Raw genomic sequence first — 27,002 nt, 5'->3', positions numbered from 1 at the left:
TGAAATTAATGTGTGCCATTGGTTGTGGTTTTTTATATCATACCTAGTTAGAACAAATAAAACATACAATGTTATCTCCAATTACTAATACAGCTCCCCCACCATTGGGCCTACATTATAAATGGGGAATAAAAATGAATAAAACTGAATGTCATTTATATTTTCTGATATGTTTTATTTATTGTAATTATTGCATAATAAATTTTGTTGGAAAAATGAATAAATAAATAAATGAATGAATGAAATGAAAAAGACGGATTAAGTGTAATCACTTCATTGAGTTAGATTCCATAAAAAAAAAATGTTACTGATGGTCATCCATCCATGACACTTTCAATTCTTGTCATAAGCAATTAATGTAAACATTTCAATATCATTTTATATTTATGCCAAATAGTATTAATGGCAAATTCTATCATTCTATATTGGCAAATAAACTGTATATATATACCTGTACCTTTCTCCAATTAGGATATGGAGAGTTTTTTATCAGGGAAATGTCAACGCATAGGCATTTGGAAGTGGATGGCCCAGGCTTCCTGATGCTTCATCGATGACATCACCCCTTAAAAAATTATCACTCCATATACCCCTGCATGGAGTCAGTTGTTACTCTATTATAAAAATTATCTTTTGATAATTGACGACCAATATCTTTACTCAGTATCGACTACAAAATTGCAGCTCGGGTTTTAGCGATGCGTTTTCATCATTTAACTGATCAATGTGGATCGGCATGCGAAAATGTTATGCTTGCTAAAGATATTATTGACTCTTAATTGTAAATTTTAAAGTTCCTGTGGCATTATCAATTTTTTTTAGATTTTCTAAAAGCATTTGACAATGTGAACCACTCATTTCTGTTTAAAACATTAAAGTTTAAGGAATCGTTTATAAGTTAGACTAAGATGTTACATAAATATACTCAAGGTAGAGTACTACAATGCATGTGGTTGGTTATCAGAATAAAGGTGTAAGACAAGGGTGTCCATTGTCAGCATAGTGGTTTATTTTGTTTTCAGAGATTTTAGCAATTCGTATTAAAGAAAATGATAAAATCAGAGGTATAGATGTTTCAGGGTATTGTTTATGCTTACCACACAGAAAGATCAAAATAACACTGTTCGCAGACGATACGACGATATTCATTAATTCGATTAATTCGATTAAGGTAGAGTACTACAATTCGATTAATTCGATTAAGGTAGAGTACTACAATGCATGTGGTTGGTTATCAGAATAAAGGTGTAAGACAAGGGTGTCCATTGTCAGCATAGTGGTTTATTTTGTTTTCAGAGATTTTAGCAATTCGTATTAAAGAAAATGATAAAATCAGAGGTATAGATGTTTCAGGGTATTGTTTATGCTTACCACACAGAAAGATCAAAATAACACTGTTCGCAGACGATACGACGATATTCATTAATTCGATTAAATCCCTTCATATCATGAAAGAGATAAATAATTCCGGTTCCAAAAATTCCAAAGTAAATTGGAATAAGACAAACATGTTAAAAATAGGGATATTTAACTTAGAAAGATAAGAAGCGAGTTTGATTTTACCGATGATCCTGTCAAGTATTTAGGAATGTTTGTGTGTGGGGGGATGAAGAGTATATACGAAAGCTCATTTGTGAAGGGAAAATTGAAAAGGTCAATAACATACTAAAAGCATGGAAAATTAGTCAGCTTACATGTAAAGGTATAATTATAAATATGAAATGTTTAATTGTGCCTCAAATCGTTTATGTTGGTACGTTTATTCCAATGCCAGACTATGTATGCAAGGGTTTACATAAGATATGGAATTCAAAGCGTGAGAAAGTTAAACGTAATGTTTGTGTCAGACCGATAGTTGAAGGTGGTCTTGGTATGATCGATCTATATTCGAAATCAAAATCACTTATATTGTCTTGGATAAATTCCTTTTTAAAGAGGGATTTTGGGTAGAAATTGGTACTTAAAGGAGAATGAAACCCTTGAAACCAGCTGAATCCATATCAAAGAGAAAAATCAAAGGAACACATTGTTGAAAGTTTGAGGAAGATTGAATGAATAATAAGAAAGTTATGACCATTTGAATATTGAGATCACTAGTGCCATGTAGATCCTCCCATCGGCAATGCGACCAAGATCTGTGATATCACACACGTACAACTCCCTCATTACTTTAGTACTTATTTCACTTATATTCTCACTTTTATAGAGTCTATCACAAGGTGAGGTGTTCTCTTTATGAGATGACAAGTACAGAGGTTTCACAACATTATATCATTGATGAATCGTTTGTCATATGATTAGAATGAGCAAAAAGAAATGTTTTGGGGTATATTTTCAGTGTCCAAATGGGAGAGTTGTACGTGTGTGACATCACAGATCTTGGTCGCATTGCCAATGGGAGGATCTCCATAGCATTAGTGATCTCGACATTCAAATGCTCATAACTCTTTTATTGCTAGTCCTATTTTACTCAAACTTTTGTTGATCTTATTTTTTGATTTTTCTGCTTTCACAAAAGCTAACTTGCTCCAAGAGTTTCATTCTCCTTTAAATGGCACTTTAAAAATAGGCACTTACACGAGAAAGGGGTTTTCAGGCTCCTCCTAAGGTGAAAGGGGCATAGTACACGTTCATGATGGGACATTTTTATTGCGTAAAAAAGGGCACCTTTTCAATGCTTCAAAAGATGGTGGACACTGCCCTTACCCCCCCCCCCCGCATGACAGTAAAAAATCCGGCTCGCGATTTGCACTAGCATTAATTGTTAAAACTATATTAACGCATGCATTTGATAAATACAAAAGTACAAAAATCAAAAGGCCTTAATATCAACAAACTTCTTGCTCATATTAGGCTTATTAGATTAATGAATACATAATACCATTTTGATGAAATCCGAATAATCGAATGTGCCCCTTTTTAAGAATTGGAAATCGACAAGTTTCATCTCGCACTGAGAAAGAGGAATAGGAAAACAGTCATCATTTTTACATGGTTACGCATAGCATAGGCGGATCCAGTGGGGGGGGGGGGGGCTGAGGGGCCCGCCCCCCCCCTATTGGCAGAGCAAAAAAAAAGAAAAAAAAGGGGAAAGAAAGAAAAAAAAGAAAAAGAGAGGACCAAAAAAAGGAGAAACATAAGAGGAGGAAGACGAGTGAATAAAAAAAGATGAGGGGAAGAGCTGGAAAATAATTTTAAAAGTATTTCATGTCACCATACAGTATAAAATTTTCGCTCGCGCTTCGCGCTCTCATTGACTTTTAGGCGATTTCTATATATCTTGCTTAATACAGAGCTTAAGTATAAAATTTGGAAGTCAATATACAAAACATATTTCAACTCGGAAATTTAACTTTCATTATTTTGTTTGATTTACAATTTTTTTTTTTTAAATGTGCTCTGTAAAAATTTCTTGTTTTATGGTCTGAATATTAATATTTTCAGCTTGCGACGCGCTCGCAAAATTTGATTATTCAGGTACCTATTATTTTCCTGTACTCCATAAAGTTATCAAAACTTAAGATCCCTCTTCACGTCAGATTGTCAAAACGTATCGGCTTGCGCTGCTCGTTCGCGTTTTCCATCGTTGAAATATGGATCGTCTTATTGGCTATCTGCAAACAGGTCCCTTTCGATCAGGCCAGAACGTACATTAAAATATTTTGCGCTCACACTGTTTGAATGGGGCGTATGAGATTATAAGGTTACAAGAATAAAGCGAATAAAAGAAGTGTCAATTACAACTACCCCTTTACCGATCGAGGAAAATATGGTTGAACAAATTTGTGCCCCCCCCCCACATACTGGCAAAAGTTGAATCTGCCCCTGTACCAATGCGTCATCATGTGATTGAAAGCCAATAAAATAGTTTCTACCCCTAAAACCCAGTAGGTGCAATATATATAGCCCAATTTGATCCCCTCTCCCGGGGGGGGGGGGGCACTTCCATTCACGAGTGGATACCATGCGCGACCATGGGGTCTCGAAAAGCACCCTAAACACGTAATTTCCATATTCTGAAAATGCACCCCTTAACAAGTATTGGCGTCTGAAACCCTACCCTTAACAAGTGTTGGTAACAAAACGAAACGATACTCTTGGCAAATGTTTCCTGAAATGAACCCCTAAACAAGTACAGGAATTTTTTATTGTTACGGGTCCTTCGGTCGTCGGCTTTACCTTATTTTGGTTTAGTACGACCCCACTTCTACACCTCGCGTAAATCGGACTCTAAACACGAAGTGTTGGGGCAAAATGGACATCCTTTATAAAACATTTAAATTTTGTTTTATCATTCCCGCAAATTCGACCCTAAACACGTAATTTTCCTAGCGAAATAGACACCCTTTTTTCATTATTTTGTGTTTTTGACACCCTTATCACGTTACGTACGTAACGTGCCCTATGGTGAAAAGGACATCCTTTTTACGTGTTTTTTTGGTCGCGCATGGTATCCACTCGTCAATGTAAGTGGCCCCCCCCCCCCCCGGGTCCCCTCTCCACTCAAATGTAAGGTTCTTGGAAGTACCCCTCCCCCCTCAAGCCAACAAATAGTTTATTCCCCTAAACCCCAGTAGGTACAATACGGTAATATATATAGGCCAATTTCATCCCCTTTCCAATTAAATGTAGGGTTCTTGGAAGTACCCCCCCCCCTCAAGCCAAAAAATAGTTAATGCCCCTAAAACCCAGTAGGTACAATACGGTAATATATATAGGCCAATTTCATCCCCTCTCCAATTAAATGTAGCGTTCGTGGAAGTACCCCCCCCCTCAAGCCAAAAAATAGTTTATGCCCCTAAAACCAAGTAGGTACAATACGGTAATATATATAGGCCAATTTCATCCCCTCTCCAATTAAATGTAGGGTTCGATCTTGGAAGTACCCCCCCCCCTTCAAGTCCCTAAAATAGTTTATGCCCCTAAAACCCAGTAGGTACAATACGGTAATATATATAGGCCAATTTCATCCCCTCTCCAATTAAATGTAGGGTTCTTGGAAGTACCCCCCCCCCTCAAGCCAAAATATAGTTTATGCCCCTAAAACCCAGTAGGTACAATACGGTAATATATATAGGCCAATTTCATCCCCTCTCCAATTAAATGTAGGGTTCTTGGAAGTACCCCCCCCCCTTCAAGTCCCTAAAATAGTTTATGCCCCTAAAACCCAGTAGGTACAATACGGTAATATATTATAGGCCAATTTCATCCCCTCTCCAATTAAATGTAGGGTTCTTGGAAGTACCCCCCCCCCCTCAAGCCAAAATATAGTTTATGCCCCTAAAACCCAGTAGGTACAATACGGTAATATATATAGGCCAATTTCATCCCCTCTCCAATTAAATGTAGGGTTCTTGGAAGTACCCCCCCTTCAAGTCCCTAAAATAGTTTATGCCACTAAAACCCAGTAGGTACAATACGGTAATATATATAGGCCAATTTCATCCCCTCTCCAATTAAATGTAGGGTTCTTGGAAGTACCCCCCCCTTCAAGTCCCTAAAATAGTTTATGCCACTAAAACCCAGTAGGTACAATACGGTAATATATATAGGCCAATTTCATCCCCTCTCCAATTAAATGTAGGGTTCTTGGAAGTACCCCCCCCCCTCAAGCCAAAAAATAGTTTATGCCCCTAAAACCCAGTAGGTACAATATGGTAATATATATAGGCCAATTTCATCCCCTTTCCAATTAAATGCAGGGTTCTTGGAAGTACCCCCCTTCAAATCCCTAAAATAGTTTATGCCCCTAAAACCCAGTAGGTACAATATGGTAATATATATATGCCAATGTCATCCCCTCTCCAATTAAATGTAGGGTTCTTGGAAGTACCCCCCCCCCTCAAGCCAACAAATAGTTTATTCCCCTAAACCCCAGTAGGTACAATACGGTAATATATATAGGCCAATTTCATCCCCTCTCCAATTAAATGTAGGGTTCTTGGAAGTACCCCCCCCCCTCAAGCCCAAAAATAGTTTATGCCCCTAAAACCCAGGAGGTACAATACGGTAATATATATAGGCCAATTTCATCCCCTTTCCAATTAAATGTAGGGTTCTTGGAAGTACCCCCCCCCCCCTCAAGCCAAATAATAGTTTATGCCCCTAAAACCCAGTAGGTACAATACGGTAATATATATAGGCCAATTTCATCCCCTCTCCAATTAAATGTAGCGTTCGTGGAAGTACCCCCCCCCTCAAGCCAAAAAATAGTTTATGCCCCTAAAACCAAGTAGGTACAATACGGTAATATATATAGGCCAATTTCATCCCCTCTCCAATTAAATGTAGGGTTCTTGGAAGTACCCCCCCCCCCTCAAGCCAAATAATAGTTTATGCCCCTAAAACCCAGTAGGTACAATACGGTAATATATATAGGCCAATTTCATCCCCTCTCCAATTAAATGTAGGGTTCTTGGAAGTACCCCCCCCCCCTCAAGCAAAAAAATAGTTTATACCCCTAAAACCCAGTAGGTACATTACGGGAATATATATAGGCCAATTTCATACCCTCTTCAATTAAATGTAGGGTTCCTGGAAGTACCCCCCCCCCCTCCCCCCCCCCCCTCAAGCCAAAAAATAGTTTATACCCCTAAAACCCAGTAGGTACAATAAGGGAATATTATATAGGCCAATTTGATCCCTCTCCACTGAAATGTAGAGTTCTTTGAAGTACCCCCCCCCCTCCTTAAGCCAAAACATAATTTATACCCCTTAAACCCAGTGGCCCGTATTCTGATAGCGTGGTTTAACTTAACCCTAGTCTAAGTGTGGTAATAAACTGCCATATTTAAACCTAGGTTTAAATTTCGTATTCCGATAGCAAGGTTTAAGTTAACCCTGGTCTAAGTGTGGTAATAAATCCTCAAAAAGTTAAACTCGCGCAGGGGGTAGTTTAAGCCTGGTTTAAATCCAACAAATCATGGCCAACAATTTTTTAGAATTTATGCCTATATTGCATTTCGAGCTACTTCCTCAGTTTTTAACAGATTCTCATGAAATTTGGAACACACTTTGGTCTGAAGGTAAGGAGGTGTAAGAATTTTTTTTCCCTTTTTCGGAAATTGTGTTGCCATGGTAACAGTATATTATGGTTCAAAATTTTGCCGTTTAAAATACTTAATCAGTTTTCTACCGATTCTCAAGAAAGTTGGCTAACACATTGATTTTGAGGTAAAGATGTGCAAGACTCATTTTTGCATGTGTCGGAAATTGTGTTGCCATGGTAACGGTATAGTATGACAAAAACTAAGCATAAATCTTGCTGTTCCAACTACTTCCTCAGTTTTTAACCAATTCTCGTGAAATTTGGCACATACATTAGTCTTAATGTGAAGAATCCCCCTCCCCCTTTCAAGCCAAATCCCCTCTAATTAAGATGACCTTTGACCTTGTTCAGGTGACCAGCAATAAGTTGATATTAAAAGTAAAGCTCAATTACCCTTACATTCAAATTTCTTGGGGAAAATACAATTATTTTGTTAAAATTTTCACCCTAAATGACCTTTGACCTTGATCATGTGACTTTCAACTCGGTCAGTTAAACTTGATTGCCCTAATGCCAAAGTTTCAAGAAAAGATCCAGCTATAACATGCGAGACAACAATGATGAAAACAGCTCAATTATATTTGAATATTTGCCCTTTTAGCCGTCCATACTATGCTGGGATGATTTGCTGAAGTTAGTGGCCGGTAATGTATACAGATATTTTACGCCCCTAAAACCCAGGATTACCTACCTAACTTACTCGACAATTATTTGGCTCAAGCCTCAATGACAATGGAACAAGTTGTTTGTTTATCCTTTTTGAAAAAGCCGGTGCTTGGACTTGGTTGAAACTAGGAGGTTGAAAACTTGGTGGTGCCGGTTTACCCTCGGCCTTAACTTGCGATCAGTACCCGGTACCGGTGATAAAAATAATATAGATCTAAAGTTAAAGATCCGACAGATTTTTTAAAAGTTACTTATATATATAGTTCAGATTCTACTACAAGAAGATCATTACTGACCCCCACTCCCTTTGCATTTGAATCCATAGGCCTAAGAATTTTGAAAATGACCACTTTTACTTGGAAAGACCAGATAGTCATGCTTGTCCATATTGCGTTACACAGTACATTACAGCACGCAGTACAGTACAGTGCATATAATGTTCTGTTATAAAGGAAAAGTCTACTCCAACAGAAAGTTGATTTGAATAAAAGGAGAATCCAACAAGCATAACACGTACTGAAATCCTAATCAAAATCGGATGTAACATAAGAAAGTTATGACATTTTAAAATTTTGCTTAATTTATATTCAACATATTCACATCTTGGTCGGTATGCAAATAATTAAGGGAACTTGATGACATATATCACTCACTCACTAATTCTTTTGTATTTTATTATATGAAATATTCAAATTTTCATCCCCTTGTCCTGTGAATAAAGGTTTTATTCCTACCTGAACATTTGGTATTATTTATGGTTCAGTCAAGTTAATCCTTATTGTCAAATCTGTAAGGATTAAAATAATGTATAATTCATACAATAAAAAAAAGAAATAGTGAGCGAGGGACATCATCGACTCTCGCATTAATTTTGCATGTCACTGAGTTGTGTTTATTAACGGTTTTGTGAAAAAATAAGCAAAACTTTAATTGTCGATCGTATAACTTTCTTATTTTACATCCGATTTTGATGAAAAAATTCAGCGTTATGCTTCAGTTGGTTTATTTTTTTCTATCGATTAAAATCAACATTTCTTCTGAGGTGGACTTGACCTTCAAATTCAGCCAAACTTGAAGTATCAAAACTTTTTAAAATCAGAATTAAGTTGATGAAATTTCCAGTGTTCATATTGTCGGAGTCTTCTCTTTATATATTCAAATCAACTTTTTGTAGGGGTGGATTTGCTGCAATCCTTATAACAAGTATATTAGAATGATAACAGTCCCAGCAAAGAACAGGATCCCTCGGGGGGGGGGGGGGGGATTCCATATTGACAGAATGACAGGTGGATACCATGCGTGCGCCCAAAACATGTAAAAAGGTACGTATGATCACGGCGTGACATGCATGGTTGTACTTGTTTAGGGGGTCAATTCTAGGGAATACTTGTCAAGGGTACCGTTTTGTTTCCAATACTTGGTAAGGGTATATATCACACGCCAATACTAATTGTTAAGGGGTGCATTTTCAGAACATGGAAAATATACTAGGGTGCTTTTCGAAACCCCTTGGTCACCATGGTATCCCGGACTCGTCAATGGAAGTTGCCCCCGGGGTTGATCCTTTAATGAGTTATCAGTTCTCAGTGAGCCCCCCATATACTAATATTTCAAAAACATAGAGTGACATGACAACTCATGTTCATGTCAGCTTATGACCTCATACATTAAATAACTTCGTTTGCAAGCTAGGTATTTTCGTCTTAGTCTGGCAATATAGGTTAAGAAGTGAAAAAGAAACAGGAGTGATAAGATTATAATCACAATTGATTGTGATCATACATTAAAAAAAATAGATAGCTGCCAAACGTATTACTACTAAGTATCAAGTATTATTATCATCATTATATTATTAATTATCATATTGGTATTATCATAATGATGATAATAATAATAATGATGATGATGATGATAATATAATAATAACGATAGTAATAATAATAATGATATTTGCCTTCAAAATACAAAACGATTTCTGCAAACGTAATGTAACTTATAAAACACGATATTCTGAACAATGTCCCCTATATAGCCTCATAAATACCCTGCCCAGGGACGCAAAAGAAAATCTTTTGAATATGTTGCTGCCGTCATATGTACTTTCCTCCATGCATTAAAAAACACTGTAAATCATTAAAGGGATAGTCCGGGCTGAAAATGTCTATATCTAAATAAATAGAGTAAAATTCACAAAGCAAAATGCTGAAAACTTCATCAAAATCGGATAACAAATAACGAAGTTATTGAATTTTTACAGTTTATCAATATTTTGTGAATACACTTATATGCACATCGTCATGAATATTCATTGGTGGGCTGATGATGTCACATCCCCACTTTCCCTTTTCTTATGTTATTACATTAAATCATAATTGTTTCATTTTTTCATATATATACATTTGTAAATGTCTCCATTGTGATGAAATAAGTTGCGGAAATAAATAACTAATGGACTTAATCAGTTGTCAATCCAATTGTTTTAGTTCTTGGTAGGAAAATTTTGAATAAACCTAATTTCATATAATAAAATACAAAAGATCAAGTGGGGATATGACATCATCAGCCCACCTAATGAATATTCATGAAGACATGCCTAGAACTGTTTCACCTTCAAATTCAATAACTTCATTATTTGTTATTCGATTTTCATCAAATTTTCAGCATTTGCTCTGTGAATTTTATTATATTTATTGAGATATGAATATACCTTTAAAATTCTGACTGTCATACATGTAATTACACTAAATAACTTGATGTAATGATTCCATCAATTGTTGATTGACTCTATATGTATAATGTATTATGTTTTTACTTTATTATATGTACGCTATACTTTGAATTGTTATGATGTTGAGTTATTTGTTAAAGGTCAAGCCCACCTCATAAAAATGTTGATTTGATTCAATAGAGAAAAATCAGACAAGCATAATGCTGAAAATTTCATCAAAATCGGATGTAAAATAAGACAGTTATGACATTTTAAAGTTTTGCTTATTTTTATCAAAATATAGTTATCATGCACAATATTTAGTCACATGCAAACGAGAGAATCAATGATGTCCCTCACTCACTATATTTCTTTTGTTTTCATTGTTCGCCTATACATTCATTTTCTGCAGATGTGACAGTAAATTACCAACTTGACTGAACCATAAAATGTTAGACAATGGTAATTCAACATGTTCAGAGAGAAATAAAACTTTGTTTCAGATGACAAGGAGGAGAAAATAAGAATGTTTCATATCTTATATAATAAAATACAAAAGAAATGAGTGATGTCCTCAGTTCCCTCATTTGCACAACAACCGAGATGTGCATAAACTGTGTTGTGAAATTAAGCGAAAACTAAAAAAAGTCGTAACTTTCTATTTCACATCCGATTTTGATTAAGTGTTATGCTTGTTGGATTTCTCTATTTTTATTCAACTTTTGTTGGGGGTAGATTTGTCTTTTAATAAACTGCAGGCCGGGCGCTTTTGGAAAGCAGTTTTGCATATAGATCGAGGCCTACCTTGCAGTAAAGAAAACAAATGAATGAATAAATAAATAAATGATAATAATAAGAATAATGATTATGATAAGAATAATGATAATAATAATGATTATACCACTACCACTCCGGGCTACTACTACGTATATAGGCCTACTACTACTATTGATAATAAATAATAATAATAATACTTATAATAATAATGATAATAATTAAAAAAAATTATTAGGGAGCCTATAATAATTATGATGATGATGATAATTAGTTCTTATGATTATTTATAACGTCTCTATGCTTATTATCATTGCCATTATTATTATTGTCGGGATGTACCGGTACTTAGTTTGGCAACGTTAAATACGCAATGAAATATCGAAATTTCAAAATTTGTAGGCTACTTTAGATCCCTTCTGTGTTGCTGTACTCGGTGTTTTTAGCGGCCGTTTCAAATGATTTTGCTTGCTCTTCCCTCTTCTATACGAATGATCACTAAAGCAAGGGGTAAAAATTCGTATTTTATAATATTGCAGTACCGTAGTGCTCTTTATTCTAGATAAATAATCGCAAGTTTGAATCAGTTTGCCACTGGCACTGCCACTGCCACTGCAGCCACAGTTACCCGGCCAGGGATGGAGCTCGGGCGCCCGCTTCCCGGCCCGGGCCGGAGGTCCCTGGGCCGGGTTAACTGCACAGCTGCACTTGCACTAGACAGCTGGCAGCCGTCTGTTTCGAGGAGTTTTTAAAAACATTTTTATTCTTTCTTATTTCTCCTCGTACACAGACAGCTTGCTATCGTGCAGCCACCACTAGGGGGTTAATGCAAAATCCCCTCGACGGGGCTCATCAATATTTGTAGGGTGTCTGAAGCCACAGTACGGTACACTGAAAAAGTGAATTTGAAATTTGATTTTGAAAGGTGTCTGCATAAAACAGGCTGATTAGGGAAAAATATGGCACATTTTTTCGGGAAGTTCAGGGGCCTGTTGCATGACGAGATGAGCGATATGTAGGAACGTCCTTGGACCATTCTTCCGAGATAGGAAGATTGGCGACAAATCAGCGCTTTCCGTTTCACGAAGGCAATTTTGTCTTTCAAGTCCGCGACATCGTTTGATATCGATAGTATCGGAAAAATATTTAGTCTTCATCGTCACCTGAACCTTTTATTTCGGAATGACGACTTTTCATAAAATCATATATTTCAATAAAAGGGGATCAAATAATTTTTTATTTATTACTGATTGTAGAATTGATGTATGGAGCTTACTTTATGAGGTAAAAAGAGAAAAAAAAAATCAAGATTCACAAACATAACTGGATAAAATCGAAATTTTCAGTATTTCCTTATTTAGAACACGGTGTCCTTTTAGAGACACCTTTCATTGATATTTCAACGAAAGAGACCCTTGTCCGACATAAAATTGATTTAACTAAGTAATTTCGACATTTGATTAGTTCAATATTCTGTATTTTTATAGAATACATACCGGTATATATAATGATGATTTTGCAAATTATGCGTTAATATGTTATCTGTTGAGGTAAAAATAGGGTTTGAATGGAGTAAACAAAATCAACAGTGTCTGATTGCATGAGACTAAAAAGGAAAATATGAGAGGCTGCCTGTGAAAAATCTAATTTATTTATTTTATTTGTCAGATATAACGCAAGAAATACAAATGTGAGTGTTTAGAGTATAAACATACCTCAGTTGCATGATGAATAACCGAAGACAAGGAAAATATGAAAATTGCTGCAAACATGTCCAAGTGGATAAAGTAGTGCTTTCCAATAATAATTAAAACATAGAAAAAGGTGTGCAATCCGAATGGAAAAATACTAATTACAGAAATAATGCTAAAAATTACAATGATCATAAAGGTCATCTTTAAAGTTGATCACTGGAAGCTAATATAAGAATATAAAAAATATATATGTTCAACATTTCAAAGTTGAGGAGTAGAGACTACATTATTGCTTAAACATTACATAGGGGCTGAAAGGGGCATACCCTACGATATAAAATGCGCCTCTTCGTATGGACTTTCCATAATCTTTTCTTTAATGAACTTATCTTCACTTGTAATGATTGTGATGGATTCGTAAGATATAGGCCTAATCTGTATCTTAAATTCAATTAGATATTTTGTTACTGCAGATTTTTTGTTTTGTTTCACTTTTTCACATCTCACTAGTTAGCCCAAATCCGACAATTAATTTTCTTTTATTAAAATTAATCTCAGCACAAAAATAATAATTATAATGAAAATGAAATAAAAATAAATAATTGATTTACCATGTTTAACATTTAAGTTTCGTATCATGGTTTTTTTTTTGCTGAACGTTATAAATAAGTTTTTTGTTTTACATAATTTCTTTTAAAGAAAATGTTTTCATGTTGTTTAATTATGAGAAAGCATGAGGGGTCATAGAGATAGTGCCGCCCATTTCGATATTAAAAAAAAAATTAATGGAAATGGTGTGGGGATAGGACGGAGGGAGAATAAATGAAAACATATTAAAAAAATATTTGGGCCTACATTACCCCCGGAGAAGTTCAAATGACATTCGTTTTTGGTCGTCTTGCCGTGCAAAAAGACGACCTGAAATTGATGACAACTAGCCCCCATATAAAAAAATAACTTGGCGCCACAGATAAAATGCATCAGTGTGCAACACCAAAAAATGTTTAAAGGTGATATGTCAGTGTGGCTTGCCGTAAACGCATTTTCTCTCAATGCCGACGGTGGCGGGCGGTGTGCAAAGAAGATCATGCCTACGTAGGACATGTCTGGAGGTGTCTTTCCAAGGACCATTCTTCGTATCGCCCAAATCGGCTTTGAGAAACAGTTGAGCGATATCTCGTTCTTACGTAGAATGGTTCTACGAAAGACCCTTTCATGCAACAGGCCCCAGGCTGCTAGAAAAATCTGATCTGAATTAATTATTAACTTGTGTTTGGCATGTATGGAAAGAGAAAATTCAGGGGCTTCTTTTGACAGTAAGGACAAGTTTATATGATCATTTTTTTAAATAAGGATTTATAATTAATAGATTAGAAATTGCAAACCCTTGATTTGCGTGTGTGTTGAGATTACCTGTTGTCTGTTTTGCACAAATTTTTTCACTTTGTCGCAATTTTTCATTGTGATCTGGTTTCCAAATCTTTATATCATACCATCAGAAAGAGCATAAAAAATCCTATTGGGCTCTTTATGGACAAGTTTTTGGCATTAATGATAAATTTATAACAGCTCTCGAAAGCTATAAATTTGGAATTGTGTGTGTCCATTTCTTAACTACACAGTCTCTGGCAGAGAAATGCTGAAAATTGACCTAATTTCATTCTTTTTTGCAGCCAATAATTGGATTTAAAAAAAAAATGTTACATTTCTGTCAGTCTGAAGGTCATTTCTCTTCAAATTCACAAAGAAAACTTGATATTTTCTTGAAATAAGAAAAATATTTTTTTTCTCCAGACACCCTAATATTTGTCTTTATTTCGAAAATATAATTATAGATCTATCATCTAGGCATACCAAAATAAAGATTATTAGATCTAACTTATTCTGTTTTGGCCTGAAATGCACCAAAACGGAGAGAAATAAACTTAGCTGTCGTGCAACTTCACTTCCCTGTTTTATCAGAATTTAATACATAAAATAAACATATGGCCATTGGCAATGTCATTGAGTAGTCCCAAGTCCCTTTCCTCCGACATTTCTTCCAGCACATCTCCATCTAGATGATACTGATGATGGGTATTTGATGATGAGCTCCCCGGAGCGCAGGAGTCAACCTTGCAAAACGAGGGAGACACGGGACTGGGGTAGATTGGGGTCTCAATAGTAATCTTGATGAAATGTGGAAACAGAAATTATGCACTTAACACGATTATATGGATGAAGGTCTATTGTGACACAAATCTTGACATAGAGGCACAGACTGGAACCTCAAAAAACGAAAAGTTCTGTTGCGATACCTCTCCTTTCTGCTTACTGCTTGTTACCTCAGGTAGATCGTTGATGAATAGCACAAACAATGTCAGTCCGAGGACACTACCTTGAGGCACTCCACTTCTAACAGGTAACCACTGAAGTTTTTCCATTCATGACGACTCTCTGCCTCCGGTGGGTCAAGAAACTGTAAAGCCATTTCCCCAGACTACCTGAATACCATCAGGGAACAAAAACTATCAAAAACCAGTGACAAACTAGCACTTTATGGCAAAAAGGCAACATATCATGACAAAAAAAGACTGAGCGTACTCTACACACTGACTAAACTTACTATCGGACAGAGACTCACTCCTTGCCCTTTCTTGTAAACGTCTCAAAATCGGTGATTCGAAGCAGGTTCGCAGTACCCCACATGTATTAATTCACCGCCGAATCCAAAATGGCGAACGCGAATTGTGCATGACCCGTGCACAATTCGCTGATGATTATTTTTAATCACTATTTTGAGTGTCCTTATATTCCTGGAAAAATAAAGGCAGGCGGAAGATGGACCTTACAGGAGTAGTTTGCTGTAAATTTTCATTATATTCTGAATATGAGATCACCCAGTAGGATGCGAAAGATATTGTATGTTTGAATTTGCCGGCGCCATAATGAGGCTGCGATGAATGCAAGAATGCTCCCCAGCGAGTGGAAATTGTGTACTTTTCGTGCAGGATTGGAATGAATCCAATGACTGGGGTAATAATATGCTGTAAAGCACTTTGAGCCATTCTGGGAAAAGCGCTATATAAAAATTGGCTATTATTATTATTATTATCAATGATGAAATGCTTGGGGAGAGTTTAGTGTTAGATCCATACAAAGAAAATCATACTTGTGTTGAATATGAAATGAAAGTTTGTCATTTGAGATGCGAGTGGTGACTGATTTCATCTGATAAATTCCAGTCAACCATTGAAAAGCTAGTATTTTCTGGGAGTCCCCTAGAGTGGACTGTGATTGCCACTTTGCAGAAATTACCATTGTCAAGAATGCACTTATTTCAACATAGGCCTACCTAAAATATGACTTCCCCGCAAAATGCTAGGCCAAAGGGTATTTCAGAAGCACCAAAAATATAATTTGCTGAAGTTTACACTGCCATCTTGGCTTTGTGATGGAATTGGAAAGCAGCTGCACAATATCAACAGTGGTAGCCAATGCAAGATTACTCTAAAAAAGGCATAGATCTAGTAGAGAACTTGTTTGTATCAATCAATGTAAACAATGATTATTTGATGGCACACCAGAGTCACATTTCAGTGCCGAGTTCAGGCAGAGTTACATTTGGGTCTGTGCCCGTGTAGAGTGCAAAAAGGCAGAGCCAAGACAACCTCCAGAACTGGGGACGAAATGTAGGGCTGCTTTGATGATCGCATTTGGCCTTCATTTTGGTTTGGTTGATCAGTATAGTTTTTATTTATTACACACACAGATCTAGGTTTTACATACTGGGAGAGAGAAGGCACATTTTACATAACAGAACTATGGCTGCCCGAAAAAAATCACAGTAAGTGTGTGGAGTTATCCTATTTTAAAAAAATTTAATGAAATGAATGATTGCACAGACCAAGTGACTGAAAAAAAATATGTGTACACCATTAAAAATAGCTAAATTATATATAAACAAGAATAGCTAAATATTTGACTAATCAATGAACATGTCAAGTGATACAATTTTATTTTCTTCACCATTGAATGAACAGGAGATATTGTTTTGTTTAAGAGAGTACCAAATGGGCCCACATTGAAAGACAACAACAAAGAATAAATGACAAATATGTCTATACTTTATTGAAGTATATTGGTAAAGAAACGTCAGTGAGCAATGTATTGCCTATCCTGGTATTGTAGAATTTTATTCATTGATATTCTTTGAAATTATTTGTAGGCCTCTTCCAGATGAGAACTTTTACAGCAAACTAGCTGCAGATTTTGATGAAAGTGAAGAGGTAAGTTAATACTCAATTCGATTAAGTGTCCATACTGAATGCTGTATTGTTGTATATCATTTGGTCTACTAGCAGATGGTCTTGGGTTGGCTAATTATCGTAGATATGCCCACTTGGTCTGCTATCAATTTTGCCATTTTACCATTGCATTAGGAATCATACCAAATAAATTATTTGATATTTTGAAATAATTAAAAAAAAAAAAAGATAAAGACTTGTACTTTTTTTTTGTAGCGAGTGTGTGACTTCATATTTCTCTGTTGTATAAAACTATGATACGTTCTGAAGATGATGGTAGGCGTATGATGTTGAGTATAACTTCCATTGTGGTCCTTTGTGTGGCAACAGATGAAGTTATACTCCAATATGATGTGCTTATTATTAGATTAAAAAATAGATTTTTAGCTTTATTATTTCACATCTGATTTTTAGGAAATATTCACTTTTGTCTTTACAAAATTTTGTTTGACACAAAAATGTCTCCTCAGAATTCAAGTGTCTCAGATGCTGATGTCAATGCTCTCACAAAAGCATTAGCTGTAAGTACCATTATACATTATTGAATTTGTTATTAGTGTTTTGGAAATTATTATTATTGATATTATTGTCATTGGTTTAGATAATTTTCCTTTTCTCATTGTTAATACTATTACTATTAATTTTATTATTACTATGGTTATTTTTATTATTGTGTCATTTTTGTATCGATACCATTATTGTTCTTATCATAAATAATCATTGGCTCTCAATATTGATACTGATCTTGTACTTTACAGGCTTGCTCACAAGGCCTGATGAGTCTTCCATACACTTCCATTTCTTTGAAGACATTATATTAGACAATTTGCAATGATTGCAATCTAAATAATTGAAAATCATTGATATGCTTTGGTCGTGTAATAAGTATTTAGTATTAAAATGCTGTCACAACAAACATAAATGAAGAAAAACATTTTTATAAGAGGCCCAGAATTGAGATTAGTATACATTACAGTATTAAAAAAAATAAAAAAATAATGGTCATTGATGTGGGTTACTTCCTCCATTTGAAATTTCAGTATATATTGCGTCGTGGTCTAGTGGTTCTGACTCTCGCCTTTGAATAGAGGGTCGTGGGTTTGAATCGTAGCCATGGCATATTTTTCTTCAGCAAGAAATTTATCCACACTGTGCTGCACTCGACCCAGGTGACGTGAATGGGTACCCGGCAGGAGTAATTCCTTGCATGCACTGAGCTTCGGTGATGGTAGCTCGAGCTAAAGCCGGGGTAATAATAGCAGCGCTTTGTATCCTCTGGCAAAAAGCACTTTATAAACACAGCTATTATTAATATTATAATTATATATTGCTCTGATCTCCCTGGAAATGAAATGCCTTGTTTTTAGGATATGGATGACATGGATGATGCACTTTTCAGTTCTTCACTCAAACCAAAGAAGACCCCCAGCAAAGAGGCCCCCAGCAAAGAAAACAAATCTGCTAAGAACAATGGATCATTGAGAGATACCCCTAGTCCTGGGCTGAGTAGGAAAGGAACATTTAACATCAGTGATGACCAAGATGATGATATATTTAAGACATATGATATTGAGAAGAAAGGTAAAGCCACATTTCACTTGAGAAGATTAGTTTGTTTATTGTAAACAAAACAGTGTTAACACGAGAAGATCGGGTTGTTTATTGTAAACAAAGCCATGTTTCAGATGAGAAGATCGGTTTGTTTATTGTAAACAAAGCCATATTTCACATGAGAAATTAAGTAGATGGGTTGATCATTGAAATCATGAGGGAAAATTAATTTTCCTTCAAAATTAAACAAAAATAAAATAAACATATAGTTGATAGTAGAAAGAGGAAAAAATCTGCGTTGATTTTCTTTACCATTTACTTCATTACGGTAGGTTTTATAGGTTTACATTTCAGGTCATACATACATGTTTTTTGTTTATGCAGGTTGTCTCGGGGCTTTGATGGCGTCTTACCAATTGGAATCTATTATTCAGTTAGATTGGTGTCTGTCTTACATAACATTTTAGTTTTGTGATGTTTGCGATTTCATACCGTAGATTACCCTGTCATAATTTGACTATAAACTGTCACCCGAGAAGGTACTAAAAAATCTCAAACATACAAATCACATCACATATGAGTGCACAGAGATTGCTTGCGTCTACTGCAGTGGAAAAGCATGCATTAATTGGAAACATCAGAAACGTTGATAAATTAGAAAAAGAAAGTGAAGAAAAATGTTCTGTGCTGATCATACTTCCATAGATTGTATTCATTGTTAGTGTATCAAGCATTGATATACAGATGACATGAATGTTTGCTGATGTTGCAAACAATTTTGAAATATTTCTTGGTGGTATTTATACCCCCACCAAACAAAGTTTGAAGGGCGTATATAGGAATCAGTGTCTGGCCAAGCGGTTGGTTTGATGGTCGGTCTGTTGCAAATCTTGCTGGTTGAACTACCTCCTCAATTTTTGTCTCACCTGCATAGCAGAGTGAGACTATAGGCGCCGCTTTTCCGACGGCGACGGCGGCGGCGGCGTCAACACCAAATCTTAACCTGAGGTTAAGTTTTTGAAATGACAGCATAACTTAGAAAGTATATGGACCTAGTTCATGAAACTTGGCCATAAGGTTAATCAAGTATTACTGAACATCCTGCCTGAGTTTCATGTCACATGACCAAGGTCAAAGGTCATTTAGGGTCAATGAACTTAGACCATGTTGGGGGAATCAACATCAAAATCTTAACCTAAGGTTAAGTTTTTGAAATGTCATCATAACTTAGAAAATATATGGACCTAGTTCATGAAACTTATACATAAGGTTAATCAAGTATCACTGAACATCCTGCATGAGTTTCACGTCACATGACCAAGGTCAAAGGTCATTTAGGGTCAATGAACTTTGGCCGAATTGGGGGTATCTGTTGAATTACCATCATAACTTTGAAAGTTTATGGATCTGATTCACGAAACTTGGACATAATAGTAATCAAGTATTACTGAACATCCTGTGCAAGTTTCAGGTCACATGATCAAGGTCAAAGGTCATTTAGGGTCAATGAACTTTGGCCAAATTGGGGTATTTGTTGAATTACAGCCATAAATTTGAAAGTGTGTTGGTCTAGTTCATAAAACTTGGACATAATAGTAATCAAGTATCACTGAACATCCTGTGCGAGTTTCAGGTCACATGATCAAGGTCAAAGGTCATGTAAGGTCAAAGAACTTTGGCCACGTTGGGGGTATTTGTTGAATTGCCATCATATCTCTATAAGTGTATTGGTCTAGTTCATAAAACGTGGAAATAAGAGTAACCAAGTATCACTGAACATCTTGTGCGAGTTATAGTAGTTTTCAAAATCAGCACTGCTGCTATATTGAATCGCGTGATGCAGGTGAGACGGCCAGAGGCATTCCACTTGTTAACCAATACTTTTAAATTTGGAACTCATTGTTGGAACTCATTGTTTTTGGGGTAAAGATGTGCAGACTCATTTTTGGCATAATAATAACTGCATATTATGGCAAACTAAGGTAAAACTAAGGTAAAAATCTTGTGGTTTAAACTACTTCCTAATTTTTGTATGAGTTGTCTTAAAATTTGGCACACACATTAGTGTAAAGCTGTGTAAGACATACTTTTTGCATGTGTTGGGAATCTAGTAACAACATATCATATGTCAAAAATTAGGTATAAATCTTGCGGTAATTGCGTAGGGCGGGGTTATTAAGAAACTTCAATGATATTTCTAATTTGCTTACATATATTTTAGCTCAACAAAGAGGAAAACACAAACAAATGCTGTGACTTTCCAATAATGATGTGTTTTTTGCCTACAGACCCTTATCTAATACCCGCTTGCAAAACTGATTTTTAGATGAAACTTAGCAATGTGGAGATGTAGTATTATGAACTCCTTATGAATGGAATGAAACTAATAAATTTTCTTCGTTGTATATTTCAATGACAGGTTCAAAAGCTGAAGAAGATAAAAAGTCATCTAGCCTCTCCAAGACCTTCCCTGGTAGATCTAAACCTAAATCATCATCTTTTGACTTTGGAGGTGAGTGGATCAGTCAGGTAATATAAGCCACCCACCCCTATCTCTCTCTGTCTCTCTCTTTTTCTTTGATGATAATAATATTCCCAGCCATGGCGTAATTTCCTTCAGCAAGAAATTTATCCACATTGTGCTGCACTCAACCCAGGTGAGGTGAATGGGTACCTGGCAGGATTAATTCCTTGAATGCACTGAGCGCTGAAAGGCAGCTTGAGCTAAAGCCGGGGTAATAATAATAAACAATGCGCCTCGGAATAGATTGTTTCTAGATAGATGGCGCTATATAAATGCCTATTATTATCATTATTATAATTATATCGCACATATCACTTGATAAATAGGTGACCTGACATTTGCTCCGGCGACAAATGCTCCAGGCTTTATAGTCTAAGATATAGGGTTAGCGTTGCAATAGGATTGTTTGTTAGGTTTAGGATAGGCTATCGTGTTAAATCCAGGGTTGAAGTTGGTTATTCCATTTGTGTGTGGAATTTATAACGGAGCAATTGTCACTGGAGCAAATGTCATGGAACCAATAAATATGTCTCTATTCTCTACTTCCGGAAATTAAGAAAAGAAAAAGATGTGTAGGTGAGTTCACTCTTTTGAATTGAGGTATATTTTGAAGAAGATCCATATGGAATTCGTCAACTGGATCAATTATTTTTAGGGAATTTGGAATTCTGTTTCTTAGAGCAGGGTGTGCATGTGCTAATGAACGTTCACCATATGTTTTTGTTGATATTTGAGGAATGATTAATATATTCTTACTGTTGATAAATTCTTTACTGCTTCACAAGTCTCTCATTTTCATAATATCTAATTGGGATCAAAGCATTCTTGGATGTTGTACTTGTATGCATATGGGAATGCAAATGATTTGATTAGATTTGGCGGTCAAAAGGTCAAGATCAAAGTTCACAGGAATCATTTGAAAAATATGTACATATATTCATGATCTGGCAATGGTGGAGGCATACATTTTGACTGAAGTTGAGAATACATTCAGTTTGATAATTGATTAGTTATCGAAAATGCGTTCCCATTATTTTGAATAGGGAATAACTTATGGTATCTCACTGAGCAATCAATGGCTAGTAATCTTCATGACTTTGTTTTCTGTTCTTGTTAGAGTTTGATGAAGATGACCCACTTGCTGGTCTTCTGTCTGACGATGAAGATGCGCCAAAACCAAAGAAAAAACCTGTAACTAAGACTACAAGAACTCCAGTACAGGCGGATTCACCAATAGAGGAACATGGTAATTCAAATTAATTCAATTTGCATTTATCTCATTTTCGATCATAATGCAGAATATAAGTAATTGGAAATCCTTGGCCCCCTAATGTAGCATTTGATCATGTGATTGATATTATTGACATACTAGTCCATGTTATCGATCAGGAAAAACATTCTATGTAAGCATTGCCAAGCCTTGAAATAATCAGAGCTTGCACAGACCAGGGTAATTTCATGTGAAAAATTTCCCCTGGTCCACAATGTTTTGCTATGAATCAGGGACAAAACTGTTGATTCGTTATAGGTTCATTATTTCGAAAATCGACACGACCTAGTTTTTGGACCACCCCAGAAATTTTTTTTAAAACCTGCATGTGTTTTTATTTTTTGGTTATTATTGACAAGCGCCATTTCGCGAAGTAATGGATGAAATTGGCCAAGATAGCGTGACGCATTAACTTTTCATTCATTGCTTGACTGTGCCTTGTGGTTACTCTGCGCTGATTAGTCACAACCATACATCGAAACTTCAACAATCCAAGTTTCGACAATGATAAAAAATATGGACAATATCGAAAAATATACCCTAAAGTGCTCTGAGAATGTGAAACTCAAAAGGAGCTTTAAAAATCTTTGAATTATTGACAGATTTGAGCTCATTTTGAGTGGATTTCGCTGGATTTTTTAAAGCTAAATCTGATATAAAAAATGGGCAGAAATCCAGTCGGATTCAATGCCGCCGCATTCACCGGACAGGGGTACAATCACAGAGAATTCTTCTGCCCTGCCATAGACATAATAGTAGCGATATTGCCAGCAACATATTGAATGAGCCAATGCGCACATACAAATTTTGTGTTCATCTGCGATGTTACCATCTTGTGCTCATTGCCAATCCTAACATATACACAATAGCATTTTGAGGACCAGTGATTGAACAAATTTGAAAGTGCTCGTCGAAAGTTAAAAAGTTATTTGATTATTATTTTTTTATTTCAAATTGTGATGCATGTATTTGTATTGCTAAACTGCTCACTCACAGTTTTCGCAATTAGCTGGAAAATACTTGCGCCTAGCTGATTAGTTTTGATGATTTTGTAGCTTTATGGGCATAATCGGTGGCTTTAATAGTGCGAATTTGCACCCTGCGCCCGCTTATTTCAAGGCTTGCCTTCTTTCAGCTTTCAGATATTATTGCCAATCAAAACGGAGAGCTGTATTAGTCATTGGTAGTGATTGATCATTACTTGCTACATGTATCTATTACCACTGGCTCTAACCGTAAAGTTGAAATCAACTTAAAATCATTTATTTGTAATGTATTTTTGAAAGTGGGAAATGTTGGCTTTGTATCCAGAAATGGAGGTTAAGTGTCGTGAGAGACAAATCATTGTTTATTGATGTGATAGAGTTATCAGTCATGCACTTTATTTCTTTAGCTACATGTAAGAAATCACATGAGGAACAAATTTTGTTACCTGGTATAAGGGTGTAAAGATTTTACTCGTACATAATTTCCGTTTCCTGTTGGTTCTAAGGAAGAAGGGCAAGAACATCCAAGTATATAGCACATAGTTTAGATGCCACCCTTCTGCTTAGCCAAGTGATGATTTGTTAAAGCTATTCTCTTGCTTACATTATTGCTAATGTTTCTTTGTGAGAAGGGTTTACTTGTAGGAACAAATTAACCCAAACAAGATATGATTGTTAACATCATGTATAATGTATACAGTATGTGATATTTGGAGAGAGTTGACAAATGATTTTTTACAGACAGACCAGTAGCTTGATTTCTTTTCTTTCTAGCTGTGTCTTCCAAGAAATCTGAACCTATAGGATCTAATCAAAGTAAAGACAATCTTCTAACAGGTGGGTGGTTTTATTTGTAGTATGGCTCCTTTTGTAATTGTTGAGCACTATCTTGTTTCTATGGGGAACCTACATGTACATGTAATACATGTACGTGGCTAGCACCAGTTTCTTGTGGTGCCACCCTTATTTTACTGTTTTATTTTTTTAAATAAAAAAGCAGTTGGCAAGACTTGTTCTTGGTTTGCCATTTTGAATACCTTCAAGTTCATTGCCATTCCAATTGCATGTACTCATCTGTACTTTATTTGTATGATAGTAACGTTTGGATGGGAAAACTATGTTTGATTTCTTGTGAATTACATGATTATAATCATTAGTATTAAATGACAATATTTTGTCAAACCACTTTGCATGCCACTTTGCATGGGATGTATTATATGAACTGTTATCTTAATATAAAACACATTCTACCTCAAATGTAACTCAAAGAAATCTTTCTTCGTATGAAATATATATAAATTTAATTAGTTTGTTGTTTTTTGTAATTATCTAAATACAGAAAAAGACAAAAACAAAACACCAACTGTAAGCAAGTCTACAAAGTCTAAGAAAGCAGACGACATTGATTTTGGCGATGATGATGAGGGAATTTTGGATGGATTAGGTTTTGATGACACACCAAGAGGTATGTATATGATTTTTTAATCAGATTTCCAGTATTTGTCAATGCTTGTCTATGATGAACTGTGAGAATTAAAAGCCGTCTGTGGGTTTGCTGCAGGAAAGATGCGGCTATGGCTTTCAACTAGGTACCTTTTCCAAGTGCCATATATCATTAGACTTTTAACGATCATGCCATAACGAACCTTGTTTCTCAGCCTTTCATCTAAGCAATACTCTCAATTTTCTGCTTTCTGAGATAACAATATCTGCAGACTGCCCATCTAAAATATCCTTTTCATTTTCCTCATTCCCTCAGTTTTTCCTGTCAAGGCAAGATGTTTCATATACCCTAGCATAACTTTTATCAGGCATAGGTCTGAATGGCCTCTATCTGAAGTCTTATTTGCATTCTATTCCCATGCCTCTTTATGGTACAGATAAGTATTTTAGTTAGTATTCTAACACAGTTATGCATGATTGGAATGCAGTATGATTTAAGGCCAATGCATAGTAAGAGACTTGTGTCATATTTGCTTATATCCATAGTTAAACTTCAACTTTAGACAAGAGTTTAAGTAAATCCAAGTTCAGAATATGGGCCGTAGGTTTAGCCATTCAAATAAATAATACTGTCATACTTTGTCTCCAATTAACTGGTACAATGCATTTTATTTCAATTTTGTCAGACGTCCCAAAGCTGGATAAAGAGCAAGAGGCTGCCAAAGCTAAGGTCAGTGACCTGTTTGGAAAGACCAGTATACTTGATAAGCCACCTACAAGTAAAGGTCGAACAAAAGAATTCCAGCTAGATAGCAAGTACACGAAACAACAAACAGGTATGGAATAATCATCAAGAACAAATTTGTGGGGATTTCAAGTTTAGTGTAGATGCTGGTGTAGGTTTGAGTTTAACTCAGCACAAGAGGAGAATTGTCCCAGGACCAGCCTTATGTTAAGTTTGATGCTGACTAAAAAATTGGCATGTTACCAACACCAAAATGTAAACGGCAACACCAAAGGAGGTCAACACCAGACTTGAAATTACACAGTCTAAAAAAAAAGAGATTTAAGCTATGATTTAATTGAGCTCTGATTTTTATAAAAACACTGAATCGCATGCCATATGCCTATGTACATAACAATAATTGTAATACCTACCTGTATACCCTTTCATCAAACAATCAGGAAAATATAGTCAATTTGATTTATAAAGATATAATGGTCATTTGATTGCATGAAAAACAGGAATGTCGGGAAGTATACCAAAGACATTTTTTTTGCAGTTGTTTCTGCATTTATTGATAATTCAATATATGAAACACAGTAATCATAATGCAGATAAAGAAGTACAAAAATAAATGAAAGAATTACAAATTGTGACGATTACATAATAGAGGAATAATTTACATAAATATACATGTAAGCAATAACAAATAAAACAAAATGCAGTGGCCAGCTATCGTAAGAAAAATGCTTGAGAGAATGGCAGCCAGGGGAAGGGAGCTACATGAAGGGAGCTAAATTGATGTGTGAGTGTTGAAAGTATTTAGAATGAAATTATTTTATGTATCATTGTAATGAGTATATATTATGAGACTACAAGATATCTTGGAATAGGATGCAGTGTCCATATAAAGTGATATCACTGTTCAGTGTGGCTACATGGCATAGTAGCATGGAAAATATCAACCATGTCTTATCTACTGTAACTTCTTAATTGGTACTTTATTAGAGTTACTCAGTTAACTTTTCTTTGATCCTGGCATTCCAGTAGGTGCACATTCTATATTCTGTAATGGATCATTTTGCATTGCATGATATTGTATCAATTACTTCAGTGTATTTGTGATTGCAAAAATAAATAGTGAATTGAAAATCTTGGGGTTTTTAGTTTCTTAACCCTAAAAGAGCCGAGTTATTTGGACCCATCTCACAGCCGAGGGGGCGGATTCCGCCCCTCCTGAGATCTCGGCTGTCGATCGCACGAGCGCCGCAAAAATTTGCAGTGGTAGTGTGCGATAAAATCTACAAGGCTGTATGATTAATTTTTCTG

At 35.7% G+C, this 27,002-nt stretch overlaps 1 protein-coding gene across 3 annotated transcripts in view; it reads left to right on the top strand.

The window, feature by feature from the left end:
* The first annotated feature begins 11,578 nt into the window (after window positions 1–11,578).
* The window catches only part of LOC129270267 (fas-binding factor 1 homolog), a 45,629-nt gene continuing 30,205 nt past the window's right edge, over window positions 11,579–27,002 (top strand). For 2 of the 3 annotated variants that reach the window (XM_064105447.1, XM_064105449.1), the window contains exons 1-10: window positions 11,579–11,705; window positions 16,641–16,715; window positions 17,097–17,157; window positions 17,646–17,696; window positions 18,543–18,756; window positions 21,146–21,238; window positions 22,368–22,496; window positions 24,281–24,343; window positions 24,846–24,971; window positions 25,636–25,785. In XM_064105447.1, coding sequence (XP_063961517.1) covers window positions 16,693–16,715; window positions 17,097–17,157; window positions 17,646–17,696; window positions 18,543–18,756; window positions 21,146–21,238; window positions 22,368–22,496; window positions 24,281–24,343; window positions 24,846–24,971; window positions 25,636–25,785 — 910 coding nt within the window. In that variant the 5' untranslated portion in view covers window positions 11,579–11,705; window positions 16,641–16,692. Of the gene's footprint in view, window positions 11,706–15,218; window positions 15,291–16,640; window positions 16,716–17,096; window positions 17,158–17,645; window positions 17,697–18,542; window positions 18,757–21,145; window positions 21,239–22,367; window positions 22,497–24,280; window positions 24,344–24,845; window positions 24,972–25,635; window positions 25,786–27,002 lie in introns of all 3 variants that reach the window. The other variant, XM_064105448.1, reaches the window with a different exon arrangement.

The sequence above is a fragment of the Lytechinus pictus genome, chromosome 10 (assembly GCF_037042905.1).
Source record: "Lytechinus pictus isolate F3 Inbred chromosome 10, Lp3.0, whole genome shotgun sequence".
Classification (NCBI taxonomy): domain Eukaryota; kingdom Metazoa; phylum Echinodermata; class Echinoidea; order Temnopleuroida; family Toxopneustidae; genus Lytechinus; species Lytechinus pictus.
This window is presented reverse-complemented; position numbering and strand designations above follow the sequence as displayed.